This window comes from Microtus oregoni, unplaced genomic scaffold, assembly GCF_018167655.1.
Source record: "Microtus oregoni isolate MIOR12 unplaced genomic scaffold, Mior012 000000F_ref0000247, whole genome shotgun sequence".
Taxonomy (NCBI): domain Eukaryota; kingdom Metazoa; phylum Chordata; class Mammalia; order Rodentia; family Cricetidae; genus Microtus; species Microtus oregoni.
The window spans coordinates 43,347,461-43,370,213 of record NW_024543059.1 but is presented as its reverse complement, the minus strand read 5'-3'; the positions used below and the strand labels follow the sequence as shown (position 1 = coordinate 43,370,213).

The 22,753-nt window shown below is 43.5% G+C and overlaps 1 protein-coding gene across 3 annotated transcripts in view; it reads left to right on the top strand.

Moving 5' to 3' along the window:
- The window catches only part of LOC121446146 (nodal modulator 1), a 59,774-nt gene extending 57,273 nt beyond the window's left edge, over positions 1–2,501 (top strand). For all 3 annotated transcript variants that reach the window (XM_041648585.1, XM_041648567.1, XM_041648575.1), the window contains exons 30-31: positions 1,527–1,619; positions 1,894–2,501. In XM_041648585.1, the coding sequence (XP_041504519.1) occupies positions 1,527–1,619; positions 1,894–2,025 (225 nt within the window). In that variant the 3' untranslated portion in view covers positions 2,026–2,501. The remainder of the gene's footprint in view (positions 1–1,526; positions 1,620–1,893) is intronic.
- The last annotated feature ends 20,252 nt before the right edge of the window (positions 2,502–22,753 follow it).

Genomic DNA, 22,753 nt, shown 5'->3' with positions numbered 1-22,753 from the left:
GAGTTAGTCAACAGAAGGCTCAGAGACACCCTTAGAATGAACTTAGCCTTTGGCGGCCGCAGGGTCTCCACCCTCAGTGGACTGAAGCACTTTCCCTTTACCCAGGGCATTTTTATTTCCCCACATCTACACTTTAGCCAGTTGATTTCCATATGCTCAAGACAACCCGACTGCCAAGTGCAAGTTCTCAATAAATTGTATCATGATTTTCTGGGTTCCTCTGAACCAAGTTTGGCATAGGGTTTGTATCCTTGGGGAAACTCTCAGACAAGATTCACGTAGGGTGACAAAAGGCATCTGTGACACAGAGAATGGTTAGGGCTGAGTGCTAACTCCCGAGCTAGGCCAGGTTTGGCCCAGCGGGGGTTAGGGCTAGTAGCTAACTCCCTGGCACCAGGCCAGCAGGAAATTCGGCTATAGGTAAGGGCACTCACCACCATGCTTGATGACCTGAGTTCAGTCCTTCTACTCAACGGTAGAAGGAGAGCAGCAGCTGTCACAGGTGACCACACATGCATGGCACATCCAGACACACACTCGAGAACACACATACTCCACACTAAATCAATGGAAACATTCTTTACTGCTATGGAGGTGGTCATGGCTTCTGGGGAAAGTAAGAGTTTATGTTTCTTTGAGATGCCTGGGGGTCGCTAGATTTCAGAGCTGCACTGTTCTCCATGTGTGGAGGCATGGTGTGTCTTAAACTGCTCAGACTACTAAAAAATTCACAGTAGACCAGGGGGCTGGCCAACAGCATCTGCTCCTCATAGCTGTAGAGGTTGGGATGCACAGTGAGTGCCAGGCCCACTCTGCCCCATACATGCTGCGTAGATGGGTGAGCCGGTTCATCTCAGCCTGACTTAGGAGGGCACTGACCCCACTCAAGAAGGCTCTTCTCTTACTTAATCACCCCCTAAAATTGGTGTCTCCAGACCTTTCTGTCTGGTATGTCACATTGGTTCAGAAGTGGCAGGTCTTAGCAGAGTAATCTGGGGGAGACAGTGTTCATAGCCACAGCAGCCCAGTGTGTCCAGCTCCTCCCCTGGCATGGACGTGCAGCTTGCTGTGGTTGTCTGCTCTGTCAAACCTTCTTTGGAGTGTCTGTCAGTCTGGTCTTTGGCTGACAGACTGGAGTTGCTGAGTCAGGGATGTAGCTGCGCTGGTAGAGTCCTTGTCTGGCACACACAGTGCTCTGAGTTGGATACCCAGTCGTAGCAAACAGGCGTGCTGGTACAGGCCTTTAATCTTAGCTCTCAGGAGAGGGGCAGGAAGGTCAGAGGTTCAAGGTCATCCTCAGCCAAAGTGAGTACACTTGTGCTAGTAAGAGAGAATTCCAAATCTGAGTCTCGGGGGTTTGCAGGGCTCAGGTGGTTCACACCCACACCCTGGTTAGTTTCTTTTTGGATGCCAAGGGATGATGGGTAATCTTGGGTACCAGTGTGGGTGGTGGCTGAGTGGTTGAAGCTCTGGATGACAGTGTTGATGAGTGTGAGAACTCACAAGGTATCATGGCTCTCTTGCAGAGGAAGCTACCTGAGCAGGACATTGCACAAGGGTCCTACATCGCCCTGCCCCTAACACTGCTGCTCCTGTTGGCGGGCTACAACCATGACAAGGTAGGGAAGCTGAGCTGCATGAGAAGGCAGGTGTCAGGAGATAGACCACCGGGAGTGTGTTCAGTGTCACAGAAGTTACAGAGGGGACCAGGCAGCTGTCCTGGGATCCCTGTGTCTCCTTCGGGGGTTATTAGCTCCAGTGACATCATTTCTAATCCTTAGGCTCAGGCCAGGTGCTGCCCCAGAGAGAGGTAGTATGAGTCAAACATCTGGAGTGAAATATCCCGGCCACCATTCTGCAGACCCTGGGGTCTCACGGTCTCTTTCCTTCCAGCTCATTCCTTTGCTGCTGCAGCTGACGAGTCGTCTCCAGGGAGTCAGAGCACTTGGCCAGGTGTCCTCTGATAGCAGTGGCCCAGAGGACACTAAGAGACAGACCAAGAAACAGAAGACCAGACGCACGTGAGGAGGACTGAGGCCCGTCCCTGCGGATGGCACAGCCAGGGCTACCACCTGCCTGGGGACAAAGGCACATGCTCACTCTCTTCAGGCAGGCCCTGGGCCCCGTGACCACTCCGTTGGTGTCCTGCCTGTCTGTCCTTTCTTGTGTAGCCCTGTGGTGCAATGCGATGAATGGACCCTCCTGTCACCCTGCTGAACACAATTTATTTTCTGAGTTGAAGATAATTTATTATTATTATTTTTGTCAGAGAAGTATTTAAGCCTAGCTGGTGGCGTGAGACCGTAACTCAAATCTTCCACATTCGTTTGCAAGAAGAGTCCAGTAAACATGGCCTTTGTCTGCATGGTGAAGTACCTGCTGGACCTTCCCCAAAATCCCCTCTGAACTTGGCCCTCTGGAAGCTGCAACAGCATCTGTCCACACCAGAAGGATCTGTCAAGAGCAGGAATGAATAAAGTCACCCACTCATTTGTGATGTAGCTCATCTCAGATAATCTTCAGGGGCTTGACGTAGTGCTGGGTGCATGCAGAACACGTGGGCATTCAGCTCCAGTGACTCCACAGAAGCCATGGGGATTATGGGGATTATGGCACAGCCAGCCTGGCTGAGCTCGGGCTCACTCTTTTTCTCGGGACACATAGTCTAGATTCTCGAGTCTAGAGAAGCCAGGAAGACTTCATAGTGCGAGGCTTTAGAATTCTTTTACTTCTTGGGGTGTGTGTGTGTGTGTGTGACACAGACCATTGTGTGGGTTTGCTTGCTGCACAGGGCTGGTGAGTCACACGAGCCTCTGGGACAGACGAGACATATGTTTCCGACTCACTCCCAAGTGGACACAGCAGGGAAGGAATCCCTTAAAGTTTAAGGGGCTTTAAATGTTAGTGGGCTCCGCCCCGCTCCAGAAGGGCCATCGTGTAGCAGCTTTACTGTGTCACTCGTGGGTCACCATTGATGGTGGTCAGCCTCCTTTCTCTGTCCATTTGAAAGTGGAACTTGGCCTGTTCTCACTTCCTGCATTTGTTGGATCGATGGGACAGAGCCCTAGTTTCCCATGGGAAGTAAACATTTCTATCTAGTGGGTGTGGACGGCACAGTCTGTGACTGTTGAGACACTTGGCTGTGTCAAGCTCTTGGAGTTGGTGGAGCACTTGCCTAGCATTCCCACAGCCGGGTTCCACCCTCAGCACTGCCCCGAAGGACCTGGTGGTGCATACCTGTAATCCCAGGACGTGGGATGTGGAGGCAGGAGGATCAGAAATTCAGGGTCATCTTTAGCTCCATAATGAAGTGGAAGCCAGCTTGGGCTGCATGAGAAATGCCATGAAAACAGCCCTGACACCTGGATGAGGAGGGCACTGCAGAAAGCTGGCCAGGGCCTCTAAAGCCATGCTGCACGTTCCCTTCAGGCTTCCTTCTGGTCTTTCCTGGTTTTATTGTGTGTGTGTGTGTGTGTGTGTGTGTGTGTGTGTGCATACTTGTGCTTAACTCCAAGGACCTAATAGTTGGGAAGGAAGATTCATGAAGCCTAACATGGGCTCATTGTGTCCCCAGCAGTAATGAGGCTGAGACAGGAGGACTGAGGGGCACCAATCTAGGTGACTTAGAAAGGTAAAAAGAGGGCAGCAATGCAGCTCAGAGCACTCCCTGTCCAGCGTGCTTGAGGCCCTAGGTTCTTGTGCAGGGCCCTGTTGTATGTCCTCCATGGCCCTTGAGTAGCGTCAACCTTGTTCTACGGTTAGCAATTTGAACCTAGATCCAAGAGTCCCTAACCATGTTCTGCCTCTGCCAAATAGAAGCTAATGATGGTGTTGTGTGCCAGTGTTTAGAGAACATGCATGTGTGTGTGTGCAGGTGTAGGCACAGTGGGTCACGACAGGTGCAAGTGACTGAGGGCCTTCCGCTAATCTGACAGCTTTGCTGTGGAGCACCCAAAGACAGGAAGAGGCAGGTCCCTAAAGGCCACAGTAACCCAGGAGAAAGTTAGACAAGTTCAGGGGACAAAGCTGGCTTAGTCACCATGATGGTTCATCTGATTGTCAGCTTGATGAGATTCAGAATCCCACAGAACCAAGCACCGATGTGAGGTTCACAATCATCTGTAACTTCAGTTCTATTCAGGGCCAGGCATATAATGTATAGATATATATGCAGGTAAAACACCCGTGCACATAAATATCAAAACAACTCTGGGCTGGAGAGATGGCTCAGCAGTTAATACACACTGCTCTTCAGGAACCTCAAGTTCTGCTGTCAGTACCCACTGTGTGTGTGTGTGTGTGTGTGTGTGTGTGTGTGTGTGTGTGTGTGGTGTGCAAACACCATGGCCAGCAGAAGAGGTAAGAAGGAAAATGAGTTCAACACAACTCAGTAGCCAATGTTGGCTCAAACTTGCAGTCTGACCCCCAGTAGTCTGTTTTAGGCATAGTAAAGCACAGTATATAGGTGGAGTTTTCCTGTCCCGGGAGCCTCTTCCAAACTGCCACACAGAGGCTTATATTGTAAATGCTTAGCCAATAGCTCAGGCTTATTACTAACCAGCTCCTACATTTTAAATTAGCCCATATTCCTTATTTTTACACTCTCCCATGTAATGATACCTTTATTAATGTGGCATTCATCTTGCTTTTTGGCTTTTCTTGACTCTGACTCCTTCCTCCCTTCTCCCTGTATCCTCAGTTTGATCACCCTGCCTATATTTTTTGCCTGGCTATTAGCTTTTATTATCCCATGAGAGTAATACATATTCATAATGTACAAAAGGATTGTTCTATAGCAACAGTACAATTTGGTAAAAAAAAAAGCTTCCTGGTGAAAATGAAGTCAACAAAGCTTAGGATATGATATCATCCATAAAGATGGGTTCTGTTGATTAAGGAAGCATGCACAGGATAAATAGTTCTCATAAGTGTCTGAGAGAGAATAGCCCTATAGATCGATGGAGATGAACAGGCTCAAGACCTGGGGAGGGTCTGGGGAAGCTGGTGTGGCCTGGCCACCAGGCTGTTAACCACCTGTTTCCAGCCTTCTGGGTGGAAAACAGGTTGTACATCCCCAGGTTTTTAACATGCCTGGTTCCCCTCATGCTTCTCTGTGAGCACAAAGGACCTCCATGCCTCCTCCAAGTATTCACATCTGTCTGCTCAGCCAGGGAGGGGAGCCTAAACCTCTGAGGGCACCTGCATGCATGTACACTTACATAGACACAATTAAAAAAAATGAAAGCTTAAAAAATCTTTAAATTTTAAAAATAAGTTATTTGAGAACTTCATATATTGTATTTTGATTGTTGGAAAGTTTCACCTTGATAAGCCTCTCCACCGAAGCAGCAATCCAAATCAGATCAAATCAAGCCAGATTAGAAAAAGCCCGGTTTAATGAATAAAAACACTTCTGGATGATTTTTTATTTTCCAGCTGTGTCCCGTCCATGCCCCCCCCCCTTGCAGAGAGAAGATGGGAAAGGAAGACTGGAAAACAATGTGTCTGTTTCCTGGGGGGCAGTTTAAATACTCTGTGGGAGTGGTCTTGAGCATCTCTGGGGTATGGGTCATTGTTGTAATAGGAGTGGCGGGGCTGCATCCCGCAACCCAGCTAGCTTTACCCGAAATAATTACACGGAAACTGTATTCTTTTAAACACTGCCTGGCCCATTAGTTCCAGCCTCTTACTGGCTAGCTCTTACACATCGATCTAACCCATTTCTAATATCCCTGTAACACCACGAGGTGTCTTACCAAGGAAGATCTTAACCTGCGTCTGTGTTGGGAGTGAGAATCATGGCGACTCCTTGACTCGGCTTCTTTCTCCCAGCATTCTGTTCTGTTTACTCCGCCTACCTAATTTTATGTCCTATTAAAGGGGCAAGGCAGTCTCTTTATTTAACCAACGAAATTAACACAAAACAGAAGACTCTCCCCCATCATTTCCCTTTTTTGTATAAACAAAAAAGAAAGGCTTTCACTTTAACATAGTAAGATTACATATAACAAAACAGATATCAAGCAAGAATTACAGTTACAATATTTATATCTACTTTATCTTTTATCATAACCAAGGAAAACTATAACTAACCATTCTTCAGCTCCATCAAAGACTCCAGAAGGATATAATATTACCTAAGCAAACAAGAATTCCAAAGCTCTAGAAATGACAGAGACATCTCGTTCCCTGTACAATCACCCAAAGTTCCTCTGTACCGTTGGGGCATCCATCTTAAGCCTTCAGGCCCATAGTATCCAGCAGACATTTCCATGAAGCAGGAAATTTCAAAGACAGTTCAGTCACTATCTGCTGTGTCCTGCAGAATGTCTTGCAGACTCTTTCATGAGTCATGAACCCCAAAAGACCGTCTCACCTTTAGGCAAGTTCAGCAGTCCTCTCTCTGCGGGTTCTCTGTGTCCATTTTATGCAACAGTCCAGGCAAGATCAGTTTCTTGCCCAAATGGCTATCAAACTCCATAAAGATCCTCTTTGATGCCCATCTTCCTCTCGAAGTAGATTGGTGCTGCCAGGAGCAGACGTGTCTCATTGTCATGAAAAGTCCTAAGTTATTAAAATATTTTAAATGCCATATTCTGTAGCCTTTGAGAGATATGAAGAATGCCTATCTGAAATATATCTATGAATCTAGAAAATCTAACATGACTACAAACTTGACTATTTATGATTATCCATCAACAACCTGTATTTCCTAATTATACATTACATTTTAAAAATGAACTACACAATCACAATACCTTAATCAAGATCAGAAACATATACATATAACAAAATTGACCTTAAATTTAAATCACTAAAGCAAAATCCATATCAATGCAAATTATTCATACATATATCATATCCCCCTTTAAATGTAAAAGAACATTTATAAACAATATTTTGGGAACATGGGCGCAGTTTTTTCTCTCCAAACAGCTTCCTGCTGAATCGGGGCGCTGTTAATCAGATCATTTAGGGTGTAACCTGTGTGCCAGGTTTATCTCAGTTGGCAGTTGAGTGAAGTAATTTTTTGAGGGTGTTCACAGCAACTTTTCGAGAGGTCATGGTCTATCATACCATATCGGGATAGAATCAATCCACAGGGTCTGGTCCTCTGTGAAAACAAAAGAAGACCCTCTCCAAAGCATCATATCCTTAGACCCAAAATTTGAAATCGTAATACCCTTATATCCATTCTGGTTTAGCTTGGCAGCCCATGTAATGAAATGTCTCTCTGTACTTAGCTCCTTCACAGTCAAAAATTTTAAAGAAAACACAATGTACATAATCCAGACTCTGTGAATTTTCCATTTTTATGTGGCTTATTTTTCTTTATTTCTTTTAATCTCTTAACTATCTGTACTCTGTCTCTTTAAAGACTTTACCCTTTTTTTTTAAGAAATTAACTTTATTCTTTATATTCTTTTTCTTTTCTCTCCCAAGCCTACGTACATTCATCCAACAGTGTCTGAATCTGTTTTATTGTGAATCTGTAATTTTTTTTTTTTTACTATCCAGGAGCACTTTGTTTTGCGCCTTTAAATCACTAAGCACTTAAGAATCTAAGCTGTGACAATTCCTAGGTCAAAAACAGGTACTGCCTGCTGGCCCCGCCCAGTCCAACATGGTGGAGCCGCTCGTGCCTCTGATCCTAGCACATTGCACCAGTAGTGTGGTGGAGCTGCTTGTGCCTCTGAGCCACAGCACACAATGACTTCCTTTTAGGCACACAGCAAGTCTAGTTGCCATCAAACAAATCGTAGCACTTTACTACAAATGCTCCATTCAAAAGCTCTGTCTCCCACAGGAGCCGGACAGGGATCGCAATGGTGGCACAGCCCAGAAAGCCGGCATTTTAAAACAGCCAGTTTTTTCCTGCTGCTGAGTCAGGAAGATTTCAAAATGGAGGACGTACCATTTTGTGCTAGCTCTGGGGCCACCAGGTAGGAGCGGCACTCAGCACTTTAATTCTGAGACTGAGCGTGCAGCACAGAAATTCTTTTCATCCAAGTTACAGCCAAATCTGAGAGGCAGAGCACTGCGCAGTCTGAAAACACCTCTCTGTATTGCGGCAGGAATCCGCCATGCTCTTCCGCCTGCCTAAGCCTGATTCGGCCGGCTGCCCAGGTGCAGGTGGGGAGCACTGAGCAATCAGCACGGTCTTAGAGCACTCTCCTTCCGATCCCAAGTGGGAACACAAACATCCAGTCCCATAAAAGCCATTGAAATGCTTTAGAGCCAGAGTTCATGCTGGCAGTACAGCCCCAAGAAGCTGAGCTTTAAAATGACACAGCGTTTTTTCTGCTGCTGTTGCCGAATCAGGAAATCTCTCTACAGCATGCCACTAACAAACAGCAAAAATCTGTGTTAAACTCTGTTTTTTTTTTCTGATTAAAATTAAGCTCTCTCAGGTTTCACGTGGAGTTCATTACCACGCTGGGCGCCACTCTGTTGTAATAGTGATGTGGGAGTGTCATATCAATCTGTTGATTTCACTGCTTAAGCAATAAAGAAACTGCTTGGCTCTGATAGGTTAAAACATAGGTGGGAGGAGTAAACAGAACAGAATGCTGGGAGGAAGAGGAAGTGAGCTCAGAGACGCCATGCTCCCCTCTCCCGGGTAGACGTGATAGCTCTGCTCTCTGAGACACACGTGATGAAGCTCCAACCCAGGATGGATGTAGGCTAGAATCTTCCCGGTAAGCGCACCTCGGTGCTACACATTATTAGAAAGGGGCTAGTCCAGGTGCAAGAGTTAGCCGAGAAGAGGCTAGATATAATGGGCCAAGCAGTGTTTTAAAAGAATACAGTGTGTAATTATTTTGGGGCATAAGCTAGCAGGCGGCCGGGGTGCTGGGGATGCAGCCCCGCCACTCCTATTACAACAAAATGGTGCCCAGACGTGTGGACAACTGAATCCACTGAAAGCCTGAGAAAGCTTGGGAAAGAGTAATGCATGTTTTCTTGGTAGCAGCAATTTCTTGGGTCTGCTCTGCTTGCTAGAAGAAAGCAAGCGCTCTCATCTAAAAGAGGCTTCCTGACTCAGCTTTAGCTGCAAAACCCTGCAGCTCATTAAGAGGTTCTGCCACGAAACACTTAAATGGTGTTGACGAAAAGCTGAACACATGCTTTTCGGTTCACAGCCATAGCAGGAAAAGAGCTGCGCCTTTAAAAATGCCGGCTTTCTGGGCCATCCTGCCAGGGCAAACTCTGACTGTTTGAGGCAGGAGGGCCAGCGACAGAGAAAGGACTTGAGTGTTGTCTGTTGCAGCTTGTTTGATGGCAAGGACCTTGAAACACTGTAGACTTGTGGCACTGAATGCAGCTCTGGCCGGTACCTCAGCCACAAGGTTGGAATGGCAGAAAGCTAAGGAATGGGCTACATCTAGCCGGCAAAGCCACGGCTTTAGTTCTACTGAGATTGCTTGGTAAATTAAAGACTCATGTGGTCAGAAAAACAGAGAGAGATATAGTAAAGAGAGCATCAAAGACAAAGTGCCTGGGGTGAGTCTTCCACCCAAACAATTGTGTGCACTCCCAGCTTCTCCCAGATCTACCCCACACTTCCCTGTCTCCCCAACTCTCTTAAGGTGGGGTTTTACCAGGACAGAATGGTTTAGTTAAGTATGCTGTGTCTGCTGCGGAGGCCTTTCCTTCTCCCTGCTCTTCATCTCCACCTAAAAGGCACTTGTCTTGAAGGCTGAGGGGCTCAGGATCCAGACATTGCATACTGGTGTGCTCCATGTTAGGACATTGGTGCAAAGCCAAATCCAGCATCCAGCTAGCCTGGGGCTTTCCTAGCTATAATAGGCACCTGTTTTACCAAGAGTGGGAAGCAGGGTTTTGTAGGTAGAGGCTGCTCATTCGTTTCCCGGCCACCCTGACCTGAAATAATCATACAGAAACTATTAATTAAAACACTGCTTGACCTATTAGCTCAGGCTTCTTATTAACTTTCTCTTACATCTTAAATGAACCCATTCCTATTATTTTGTATTTTACCACGAGGCTTGTGGGTTACCAAGGTTCTGGCTGGCGTCTAGCATCTGTCTCCTTTGCCAGCTACATGGCATCTCCCTGACTCCACCTTCTTTTCTTCTCTATCTCTGGAATTCCCACCTTGCTCTATTCTGCACTGCCATAGGCCCAAAGCAGCTTCTTTATTAACCATGGCAATAAAACATTCACAACATACAAAGGGGAACTGCACATCAGGGCTTCTCTATAAAAACAAAACCGCCACAGGAACATCCTGTTATAATTATGCCGGCCTGCCCTGTTCTGGGTACCCTGTCCCTTTAAGAGACAGGCTCTGTCCACTCCCAGGCTCCCCATTTTCACCCAGGTAAGCTGGTCTCCTTTGCCTTTCTCTGTGTCCACTCTTCTTCTAAAGAGGCAGCCTCTGCCTCCCTTCTTTCCCCCTCTTTCCTCTCTCTGTGATGCCTTTCTCTCCTCATACTCCCTACCTTCCCATACTCTCCCAGTATCCACTAAATAGACTCTCCATGCCCAAGTTCTCTCTGCATGGTGTATCTGTCTGCCTCTCACCTGTGGTGGCCTCTCCCACTTGCCGTGGGACCTGCCAGGGTCACTCACGCATGGCACCACGAACTTGCAGCTGAGGACTGCTAGAGATCCTGTAACCTTCAATCCTTCTATATGGTTGCTCAACATCAACACTAACAGTAGGTCCCTTCCCCATCTCTGGCCATGCCTCCACGAGTGTGGAATCGCCTTGCGGTGGTTCCCCGTATAAAAGACCAGTATCCGTTGACCTCTTGCCTATTGAGTTTAAAACCCCTAGCTCAGGCCTCTGACTCCACGTGATGACTTAGGGGTTCATTTTGTGCCCAGCCATTCTCAGGCCTTTGGACCTTGTAAGTGACGACCCAAGGCCGGCCTGAGCCACAGTCCATAATGAACTCCTGGGATGCTGGAGTTTTTGGTCTCTTGGGCCTTGTTTCCTCACTCATGAAAAAAACACCTCCCTCCTCAGACATCAAGCAAACAGTTGCTTACATTCTGCCAGTGACCATTAGTTGGAAAGGCGGCCTCTACTCCTTCTCCTTTCTCTGTGTTCGTCTGCCCTTCGTTCCAGAGTATAATCACAGCCATACTAAAGTCTGTCTCCCTCTCCCTGCAACTTCCCGCGGCTAAGTCTGTCTGCAGCGGAATCTGTCTCTCTTCCTGTCTCTGCCACCACTGTGTCATGGGTGCTCCAAGGCTTTCCAACTCCCAGTCCACTGGGACACTTGGTAAGATCGCCCTCCTTCCCGTCACCTCCTCCAGTCAGCTCTTGCTGACAATCACCTCCGGCACTTCTCACGAGCGAGGTTTCCAGGCTTTGCCCTACACCGCCCTCTGGCCCAGGGCCCCAGCACCACCCAATGGTGCCTTCGCTTCCCGGATCCACGGATCCTTTTTGGGATACGGTTCCCCTCTTGGCCTAGTGCCTTTCGGGTGACTGCCCTTTCTCAGTCCCTGTTAACTTGTGGACGAATGGATAATGCCCCGAGCCAGTCTTTTATCTTTCTGCCTCACCCGTGGGAAACAGGCTGACAAAACCATATATACATTTCTAAGTTCTACCAGTTGGTTAAATGTAAAGAGTCACAGCGCACGGACAGCCAGGACTGCCGCTGTTAGTGTGTGTGAGGTTAGGATAGGGAGGAGCCGCAGACTCGGGAGGTCCTGCCGCGAGCCAAACGGTGCTGGCGGTAGGTTCCTCTCATGGCCTGCTTTAAGCCACTAACTATGCTTTTAAAAATTACTTTTATGCTGTTACATGTGTTTGTATGATGGAACGCCTCTAGGGCCGCTGAGGTGTCTGTCACACACAGAGCCCTGCCTCTGCAGCACATCGCTCTCCCCAACCCGCAACCACTCTACTGGATTCTCCAGTTACCTTTTCTCTTTTCCTTTAAATGTCCTGACACGGAAGTGTCAGTCAAAAATAGAAAAGTCAGCTTTCTCTTGCTCACTTTTCATTTAACTTTGTGTCGCTTATGTTCAACTGCATGTATATATACATGTAGTAATGTGACAGTATGTTTTCAGCAGTCCCAAAGACCTCTGCTTATTGCACCTCATTCCAGACTAAAAATACAGTAAGTCTCAAGTATTTTAATTAATGATAAATTTATGGTTAAAACTGTTATAACATACTGTATATGTGATTCAACTCTTGATTTTTAAAATTTTTGTTAAAAAGAAAATGAACTATCTTTTTTTTTTCATTATACATCCCAATCCAAGTTCTCACTCCTCTCCTCCCATTCTCTCCACACACTCCTCCACCCCACCTCTATCCACTCCTCAGAGAGGGTGAGGCACATTGTTTGGGGAAGGTTCAAGGCCTCCCTATTATATCTGGGCTGAGCAAGGTATGCATCCAAAGAGAATGGGTTCCAAAAAGCCAGTGCAAGCAGTAGTGATAAATCCTGGTGCCACTGCCAGTGGCCCCTCAGTCTGCTCCAGCCATTCAATTGTCAACCACATTCAGAGGGACTAGTTTGGTCCTATGCTTGTTCCTTTCCAGTCCGACTGGTGTTGGTGAGCTTCCATTAGCTCAGATTGACTATTTCAGTAGCTGAATCCATCATGGTCTTGATCTCTTTGTTCATATTCTCACTCCTCCCACTCTTCAACTGGACTTTGGGAGCTCAGTCCATTGCTCTGGGGCGGGTCTCTGCCTCTGTTTACATCAGTCGCTGAATGAACGTTCTATGGTGACATTTAAGATAGTCATCAGTCTGACTACAGTTCAGGCCCCCTCTCCTCTATTGCTTGGGGTCTTAGCTGAAGTCATCCTTATAGATTTCTGAGAATTTTTTCTAGAGCCAGGTTTATTGCTAACCCTTTAATGGCTCCATCAATCAAAATATCTCTTTCCTTGCTCTCATTTCTGTCCTCCCTCCATCTCAACTGTCCCATTCCCTCGAGTTCTCCTCCCCCTCCTTTTCTCCCTCCTCTTTCCCTTTCAACCCTCCTCACCCACCCCTATGTTCCCAATTTTGTCAGGTGATCTTGTCTATTTCAACTTTCTAGGTAGATCTATATGTGTTTTTCTTAGGGTTCACCTTATTATTTAGCTTCTCTAGGATTATGAACTATAGGCTCAATGTCCTTTGTTTATAGCTAGTATTCACTTATGAGTGAGTACATACCACATTCATCTTTTTGGGTCTGGTTTACCTCATTCAGGATGGTGTTTTCTAGTTCCATCCATTTGCATGCAAACTTTAAGATGTCGTTGTCTTTTACCACCGAGTAGTACTCTAATGTGTAGATTTGCCACACTTTCTTTATCCATTCTTCTGTTGAGGGGCATCTAGGTTGTTTCTAGGTTCTGGCTATTACAAATAATGCTGCTGTAAACACAACTGAACAAATGTCTTTGTGGTGAGATTGAACATCTCTTGGGTACATGCCCAAGAGTGGTATTGTGGGATCCTGAGGTAGGCTGATTCCCAATTTTCTCAGAAACTACCATACTGATTTCTAAAGTGGTTGTACAAGTTTTCATTCCCACTAGCAATGCTTGAGTGTTTCCCTTACTCCACATCCTCTCCAACATAAGCTATCATTAGTGTTTTTGATCTTAGTCATTCTCAGAGTTGTTTTGATTTCCATTTCCCTGATGGCTAACGATGTTGAACATTTCCTTAAATGTCTTTTGGCCATTTGAGATTCTTCTGTTGAGAACTCTCTGTTTAGTTCTGTACCCCATTTTTAATTGGGTTGGAATGTTGATGTCTAATTTCTTAAGTTCTTTATATATTTTGGAGATCAGACCTTTGTCTGATGTGGGATTGGTCAAGTTTTTTTTTCCCATTCAGTAGGCTGCCTTTTTGTCTTAATGATTGAAGCTTCTCAGTTTTAGGCGGCCCCATTTATTGTTGCTCTCAGTGTCTGTGCTACTGGGGTTATATTTAGGAAGTGGTCTCCTGTGACCATGCATTCAAGGCTTCTTCCCACTTTCTCTTCTATCAGGTTCAGTGTAGTCAGATTTATATTGAGGTTTTTAATTCATTTGGACCTGAGTTTTGTGCATGGGGATAGATATGGACTTAACTATATTCTTCTACAGGTTGACATCCGGATATTCCAAGCACCATTTGTTGAAGATGCTTTCTTTTTTCCACTGTATAATTTTAGCTTTTTTGTCAAAACTCAGGTGTTCATAGGTGTATAGATTAATATCTGGATCTTTGATTTGGTTCCATTGGTCAACCTCTCTGTTTTTATGCCAATACTAAGCTGTTTTCATTACTGTAGCTCTGTAATAGAGCTTGATGTCAGGGATGGTGATGCCTCCGGAAGTTTCTTTATTGTACAGGATTTATGGCTATTTTGTTTTTTTTCCCATATGAAGTTGACTATTGTTCTTTCAAGGTCTGTGAAGAATTGTATTGGGATTTTGATGAGGATTGCATTGAATCTATACATTGCTGTTGGTAGGATTGCCATTTTTATTACATTGATCCTACCTATACAAGAGCATGGAGAGCTTTCCATTTTCTGGTGTCTCCTTCAATTTCTGTCTTCAAAGACTTAAAGTTCTTTTCAAATAGATCTTTCACTTTTTTGAGTAGTGTTTCCCCAAGATATTTTATGTTATCTGTGGCTATTGTGAATGGTGATGTTTCTCTGATTTTTTTCTCAGCTTCTTTATCATTTGTATATAGGATGGTCGCTGATTTTTTTTTGAGTTGATCTTGTATTCTGCCACATTACTAAAGGTATTTATAAGCTATAGGAGTTCCCTGGTAGAGTTTTTGGGGTCACTTATATATACTATCATATCATCTGCAAATAATGAAAGTTTGTCTTCTTCCTTTCCAATTTGAATCCCCTTAGTCTCCTTTTGTTGTCTTATTGCTCTACCCAGAACTTCAAGAACTATGTTGAAGAGATATGGAGAGAGTGGACAGAATTGTCTTGTTCCTGACTTTGGTGGAATTGCTTTGAGTTTCTCTCCATTTAATTTGATGTTGGTTGCTAGCTTGCTGTATATTGCTTTTATTATGTTTAGATATGTTTCTTGTATTTGTGATCTCTCCAAGACCTTTAATAATGAAGGGGTGTTGGATTTTGTCAAATGTTTTTTCAGTATCTAATGAGATGATTATATTTTTTCTTTTAGTTTATTTATGTGATTGATTGCATTGATAGATTTTTGTGTGCTGAACCATCCCTGAATCTCTGGAATGAAGCCAACTTGATCATGGTGGATGATTTTTTTTTCTGCATTCTTGGATTCGGGTTGCCAGTATTTTATTGAGTATTTTTTCATCAATGTTTATGAGTGAGATTGGTCTGTAATTCTCTTTCTTGGTTGAGTCTTTGTATGGTTTCAGTATCAGGGTAACTGTAGCCTCATAAAAAGGGTTTGGCAATGTTCCTTCTGTTTCTATTATGTAGAACACTTTGAGGAGTATAGGTATTAGCTCTTCTTGGAAGTTCTGGTAGAATTCTGCACTAAAACCATCTGGCCCTGGGCTTTTTTTGGTTGGGAGGTTTTTGAGGACAACTTCTATTTACTTGCAGTTTATAGGTCTATTTAAATTGTTCACCTGGTCTTGATTTAATTTTGGTATATGGCATTTATCCAGAAAATTGTCCATTTCTTTTACGTTTTCCAATTTTGTGGAGTACAGGTTTTGGCAGTGTGACCTAATGATTCTCTAGATTTCCTCCATGTCTGTTGTTATGTCCCCCCTTTCATTTCTGATTTTGTTAATTTGGATGTTTTCTCTTTGCCTTTTGATTAGTTTGGATAAGGGTTTATCTTTTTTTTCAAAGAACTAACTCTTTGTCTCACTGATTCTTTGAATTGTTTTCTTTGTTTCTATTTTATTGATTTCAGCCCTCAATTTGATTATTTCCTGTCTTCTACTCCTCCTGGGTGCGTCTGCTTCTTTTTGTTCTAGAGCTTTCAGGTGTGCTGTTAAGTCACTAGTGTCAGCTTTCTCCACTTTCTGTATGTAGGCACTTAGTGCTATGAACTTTCCTCTTAGTGCTGCTTTCATAGTGTCCCATAGGTATGGGTATGTTTTGCCTTTGTTTTCACTGAATTCTAGGAAGTCTTTAATTTCTTTTTTATTTCTTTCTTGACCAAGGGTTGGTTCAATAGTTCACTGTTCAATTTTAATGCGTTTGTAGGCTTTCTGGGAGTAATGTTATTGTTAAGTTCTAAATTTAAACCATGGTAATTCAATAAGATACAAGTGGTTACTGTTTTTTTTTTGTTTTTTGTTTTTTTTGTTTTTGTTTTGTATCTGTGGAGTTTTGCTTGTTTGTTACTGAGTATGTGATCAGTTTTTGAGAAGGTTCCATGAGGTGCTGAGAAGAAGAAACATTCTTTTCTGTTTGGGTGGAATGTTATATAGAGATCTGTTAAGTCCATTTGAGTCATGACATCTGTTCTCTTATTTCTCTGTTAAGTTTCTGTATGGTTAACCTGTCCATTGGTGAGAGTGGAGTGTTGAAGTATCCTACTATTAGTGTGTGGGGTTTGATGTGCAATTTAAGCTTTAGTAATGTTTCTTTTATATACATAGGTGCTCTTGTATTAGGGCATAGATATTCAGGATTGAGATTTCAACTTGATGGAATCTCTCTGTTATGAGTATAAAGTGTCCTCCTCCATCTCTTCTGATTGATTTGTAGTTTGAAATCTATTTTGTTAGCTCTTAGGATGTGATGACGGAAGTTACAAAATAATCCCACACTAGTTTAGATTTACGTATAATAAAGGGTTATTATTTATGGGAGACTCACAGATCACTGTCCTAGATCACAGTCCTTTGCACGAATGGGGAACAGGAACCAAGTATAGCAGCCAGAAGCAAGAGCTGGAAGCAAGAGAGGAGCATACACTTTACAGCTGTGTTTATAGTATAAGAGACCATGCCCATGTGGGCTGGTATCTTAAAGGCTATTGGCTGAAGGAGCTGAAGGAGCTCCCACAGCACCTCCCTGTTTTGTTTAAATAAAGAGAGTTCTAAACCCAATACAAAACTATATACACTTGGAACAAATATCAAGTGTAAGATTAGAATTACAACCAGCATAAACAATATTAAGCAAGGAACATGTCCTAATGTTTTAACAAACATTCTATCCTAAAAAGTCTAAGTCTTGCATTGGAAATGGCTTGGCTAGATCATAAGAGGATGGTAACTAGTATTCTAGGACTGTCTAATCTTCAACCTCATCGAAGGCCTGAGAAGGGACATTAGATTACTTAAGTAGGCAGGAAGTGCAATCAAGCAGCTTCCAAAATGTGTGGTAGATGACAGAGACCATTCAATGCCTGAGCAATTACCTAAAGTCTTATTTGCAGTGTTGGAGCAACCAACTTTGGCTAAGGCCTAGAGTAACTGACAGACTATTTTTAGAACCATCTTACCCTGTCTTGGCAAGGTTTGGCAGTCTTTTTTCTTGTATCTTGTTTGTCCAGTCTGGACATCATACACTTTGTCAGTGGTTGGGGCATGTCTCAAACACAGCCTCAGGGGCATGGACATTGAGAGAAATAATAAATCAGATCTTGATGTGGGAGTGTCATATATCAATCTGTTGATTTCATTGGTTAAGCAATAAAGAAACTGCTTTGGCCCTCATAGGTTAAAACATAGGTGGGAGGAGTAAACAGAACAGAAGGCGGGGAGAAAGAAGCTGAGTCAAGGAGTCGCCATGATTCTTCCACTCCAGACAGATGCAGGTTAAGATCATTCCTGGTAAACTAGCTCGTGGGCTACAGCAGATTATTAGAAATGGGCTAGTCCAGGTGTGAGAGCTAGCCTAGAAGAGGCTAGATAGAAATGGGCCAAGCAGTGTTTAAAAGAATACAGTTTCCGTGTAATTATTTCGGGTATAAAGCTAGCCAGGTGGCGGGAAGCAGCCCCGCCACTCCTTATTACTACAAGATCTCCTGAACTGAGAAGCTTCTGTATAGCAAAGGATATAATCAACAAGACAAAATATCAGCCTATAGAATGGGAAAATATCTTTACTAACCACTACTCTGCTCCAAAAACAAATAAAAAAAACTCAGGAAATTAGTCATCAAAAGATCAGATAATCCAATAAAATTATGTTACAGGCCTAAACTGAAAACTCTCAACAGATGAACTTAATGCTTAAATATAACATTCTTTAGCCATTAGAGAAATGCAAATCAAAACTCTGAGATTCCATCTTATCCCTGTAAAAATGACCAAGAATAAAACACCTATGACAGTTTATGCTTAAGAGAATGTGGGGTAAAGAAAAAAAAACTCCTCCACTGTAACATAGGGGCCTGCTCATTGGGGTTTCTGTCCTGCCCCGTTTCCACAGCCGGTAAGCCCCAAAGAAAATCACAGAGAGGTCTTCATAAGTTATAACTGATTAGCCCATTAGTTCAGGCTTCTTATTAACTCTTGTAACTTATATTAACCCATTGTTCTTATCTATGTTAGTCACGTGGCTTGGTACCTTTTTCAGTGGGTCAGGTCACTGGGAGGAATGGGCTTCCTCCTTCCTAGAATTCTCCTGTTCGCATTGCCCTGCCTCTACTTCCTGTCTAGTTGACCTGCCTATACTTCCTGCCTGGCCAATCAGCATTTATTTAAAACATCATTGACAGAATACAGACAATTATCCCATACCACTCCCCCCTTTTTTTAACAAAGGAAAATATCCATAGTCCATTTTTTGGGAATGTGGGCACAGTATTCCATGCTACTTCCAACTGGTCGGGGGCACTGATAATCTTAAGGATAATCTTAACTTAAAGAAAATTTAGAATTATGATCAAGTCCTGACTGGAGTATCCTATGAGTCTTGATCATCTCAGGCAATAGTCATGTATCTTTTCTGGATGTAGAACTCAGACATCTGGGCCATCTGTTCCTGCCGGAGATTTCTCAGGTGGTCTTCCTTGATCAAACCTGATTTTTCTTAACTCATAATGAATCCACAGTCTCTCATTTCCCGTGGAAACGAAAGCAAAATCTCTTCTCTAAAGTAACATACCTTTGACTGCAATTTTGAAGTCAAGGTATTTTCAAAATACCTATCTTAGATTAATTCAGCAGCATTTATAAGCAAATATCTTTTAGCAGCTGTTGCTCGTTTCTCATCATTCAAACAATTCAAAGAGGGCATAATAATATACAGTATCCAGATTCTCTGTTTGTTTTCCATATTTACATGGTTTTATTTTAAACTCTATTTCTTTTTACTTTTTGAGACAGGGTTTCTGTGTATCTTTGTCCTGGAACTTACTCTATAGACCAGGCTGTCCTTGAACTCACAGAGATCCACTTGCCTCTGCCTCCCAAGTGCTGAGATTAAAGGTGTCCTCCACCATACCTTGAATTCACAGAGGTCTGTCTGCCGCTGCCTCCCAGGCATTGGGATTAAAGGTGTGTACCACCACACCCAACTACTCTCTTTTTTATTTTAAGGACTTTAACCTTTAGCCTACATATATTTTTTAAATGCAGTGTAAACCATTTAGAGGTTTTCTTCATCTTTGAGTCTCTCTTTACTGTATATCTCTTTTTCTGACCACGTGAGTCTTTTAATTTGCCAAGCACTATGGCTAGGATTAAAGCCATGGCCTTGATGGCTGGATCCAGCCCCTTCCTTAGCTTTCTGAGATTTCAGCCTCATGGCAGAGGTACCAGCTGGAGCCACATTTATTGACACAACTCTATGGCATTTCAAGGTCCCTGCCAGCAAGCAAGCTGCAGCAGTCTACTCACAAACCACACTCAAATGTTCCATAATCGGACCACCTGCCTGAAAGAGTCAGAGTTTGCCCTGGCAGAACAGCCCAGAAAGCCAGCATTTTAAAATGGCATAGCTTTTTTCCTACTATGGCTGAAAACTGAAAAACATGCAGTCAGCTTTTTATCAACACTATTTAAGTGTTTTGTGACAGGACCTTTTAAAAGAGCTGCAAGGCTTTACAGCTAAAGCTGAGTCAGGAAGCCTCTCTTAGATGAGAATTGATTGCACCACTTTTTCCTAGACAAAATAAGGTCAGTGTTTTCCATGCCCCTCTTCCACAGTGAAGCCCACTGTTCTGATACTTCTGCCTCTAATGCTTAGAGATCTGGGTATGGCTGCATATGAACTGGTCCCGGTTATTTTTAATAGATTTCAAAGCTCCTTGGTATGTACTTAGGTATAATTTATTTATCCTTCTGGGATCTCTGATAGTATTGATGGCTAGGCTAGCTATGACTTTGTCAGTTTGGCAACATCAGACAGCCAGATCCTTCCACAAGGTTATAGCCAGCTTTTAGCTCATTATATATAGAGGTCTGAGGATATAATCATAAGTTTGAAGGTCTCAGAAGATGATTTAAGATGTAAATACAGGTTACAACAGTACAAATACCTAAATAAAATATAAAAATGTTTCAAGTTTCTTTCCCCTTCTATGGCATAGTTCTCATAAACTGGTAGACAAGTAACTACTTATTGTTTGGGTCACAAGCTCAAGATTTTAGATTTATTCTGGTTGCCATCAAAATATAAGCTTAAAGGTGTTTCTCATCATGCCAAAACCATCTCTGTTCAATCCATACCTGGCTCTTTGAACAGAAGAAAAATGTAAATGCCTCTAACCCAAATCTGTAGTTTTTGCTAGGACTCAAAGGTATGTGTCTATTCCTGCTGTTTTATGATATGGATTTCAATATGGGTCTAAAAGTTTCAAATATACATTATTTTCCTTTAAGTACATAAGCTTTAACATCTGCTCCTAGTTTGAACTTGTCTCAGCAGGTTTCCCCTTGACTGGTAGACACATCCAGGCATCAGTTGCTGACTACAATCTGCTCTGAGGTCTGTGAGCCCTGGACTTGGTAAAAGCGGATGTGGACCAGTGCAGCTGATGTAAATGCTCCCTGACTCTTTAACAGAGTCTGCAAACCAGATGCTTCAGACAAATACCCTATCACCTGAATTACCTCTTTTCTCTTGACTAGCATTTCAGCCTTTCTGGCCCCTGACAACAATGCTCCAAAGTTAGTTGGAAGCAGATACAGAAAAGCATATGTCATCCTGTGAACCCTGGTTGAGAAGCTAAGTCAAAAGAAAACTCCCTTACATAGGAGGACTATGTGCTGCACTGGGTTAAAAATGTTGTTTCTATGTTGACCATCCGAGGGTAGTCAAAGAATCCATGGCCAAGGTGAGGGAAGGACTAGCAAAACACAAAAGAGAATGAGAGGCAAAAGAGAATGAGAATGATTGGAATCGTGACTACCAGCCCCTCCTGGCTGACTACCTTAATTTCCACAACAATGGGCTCCACCTCCTCATATCAACTCTACTACTAACCTCTGGCCCTTGCATGTTAAATAAGTTAGTACAATTTATAAAAGGGAGTCTTGAGATTATTCAGCCAATGGTCACCAGATATCAACTGGTGGCCCTGATGAAACTGGGTAATTTAAAACAAGAGCGAGACCCATGATTGGGCTCTCGTAGGAACAAGAAAGAGGGGATAATGAAGGAGCAGAACAAACTCCATTTTGCGAAAGAACTCCATTTTAGACAGGATCTAACCAGGAAGGAATGCAGGCAGTTCAGCAAAGTCATAAACGTTCCCAAGAAACTGTACCAGCCCTGGTCAAAATGACCCACCAGGGTGTCCAAACATCTTCTTGATTCAAATATTCTCCTAGGTATCTGATTAACTTAACCACTGCTTTGAAATTCTTGTCTGCTGACAGTCACTGTTTTGAAATTCCCCTATACCCCAACCAACAAATTCAAAACTGTATATTTTACCCAATCTTGAAACGTCAAGGCTTCTGCCACCCTCCTTGTGGTTTCCCCTTTAAAATCCGCTACACTGAAGCCCAATGGCTGTTCTTCCCCACCCACTGCAGTGGTGGGAGTTTATGGTCCAAGTGTGATAACTTGTATTCAGTAAGCCCCAGTGTGTTTGCATCAGATACCGACTCTGTGGTGGTCTCGTTTGGGGCTTCTGTGTGACACAGGCATAGCAGAACAACAGCTGGCATTGGCCATGAAGGCGAGATACTGATGCAGGGACAGCCTGGCTAATCCTCATAGGTGAGTTCCTCAGTAAAACTGGATACATTATACTCATTACTGTTGTTTTGAGGTGTTGATTATTCTGCATTCAAAATTAGTTACGTTGGCTATTATCAACACTGTGGAGGTTGTTGATGTTATAAATTGTTGCTATTTCTGTAGATTGTGGCTTTGATCTGTTGGTGAGAATTGTGGTAACTGCAGGCAGAATGGCAAAGACCAACCAAACAACTGACAGCGAATGATGGAGAGGAAGCGGAGGAAAAGGGAAACCTCAGAGTCTGGTAAAACGGCAAAATGGTCCAGCCAACCTGGAAACCAGTGCGAAAGCCCCTCGAAGAGCTAAAAATAAATCTGCCATATAAAAGGATCAACAACCTTTGACTGTGGTGTAAGGTATAAGATACAGATCCTGGTTGATTCTGCATGTAGATATCCAAACATGCATTACAGAGGACACTGCCCTTTTCCTATTGCAATTCCAGGGCACCTTTATGAAAGATCAGTTGTTGGTCTGTGTGTTTATAGCTGAGTGCACACTCTGTGTTCTGTTTGCTTGTTGTGAAATCACTGCCTCAATGCTTTGATCAGTACAGCGCTGTATTTTGGGAAGTCAAGAAACGTGGTACTTCCAGCTTTTCTTGCTCACAATTTCCTTTCTAACCAGGAATTTTTTAGTTCCATA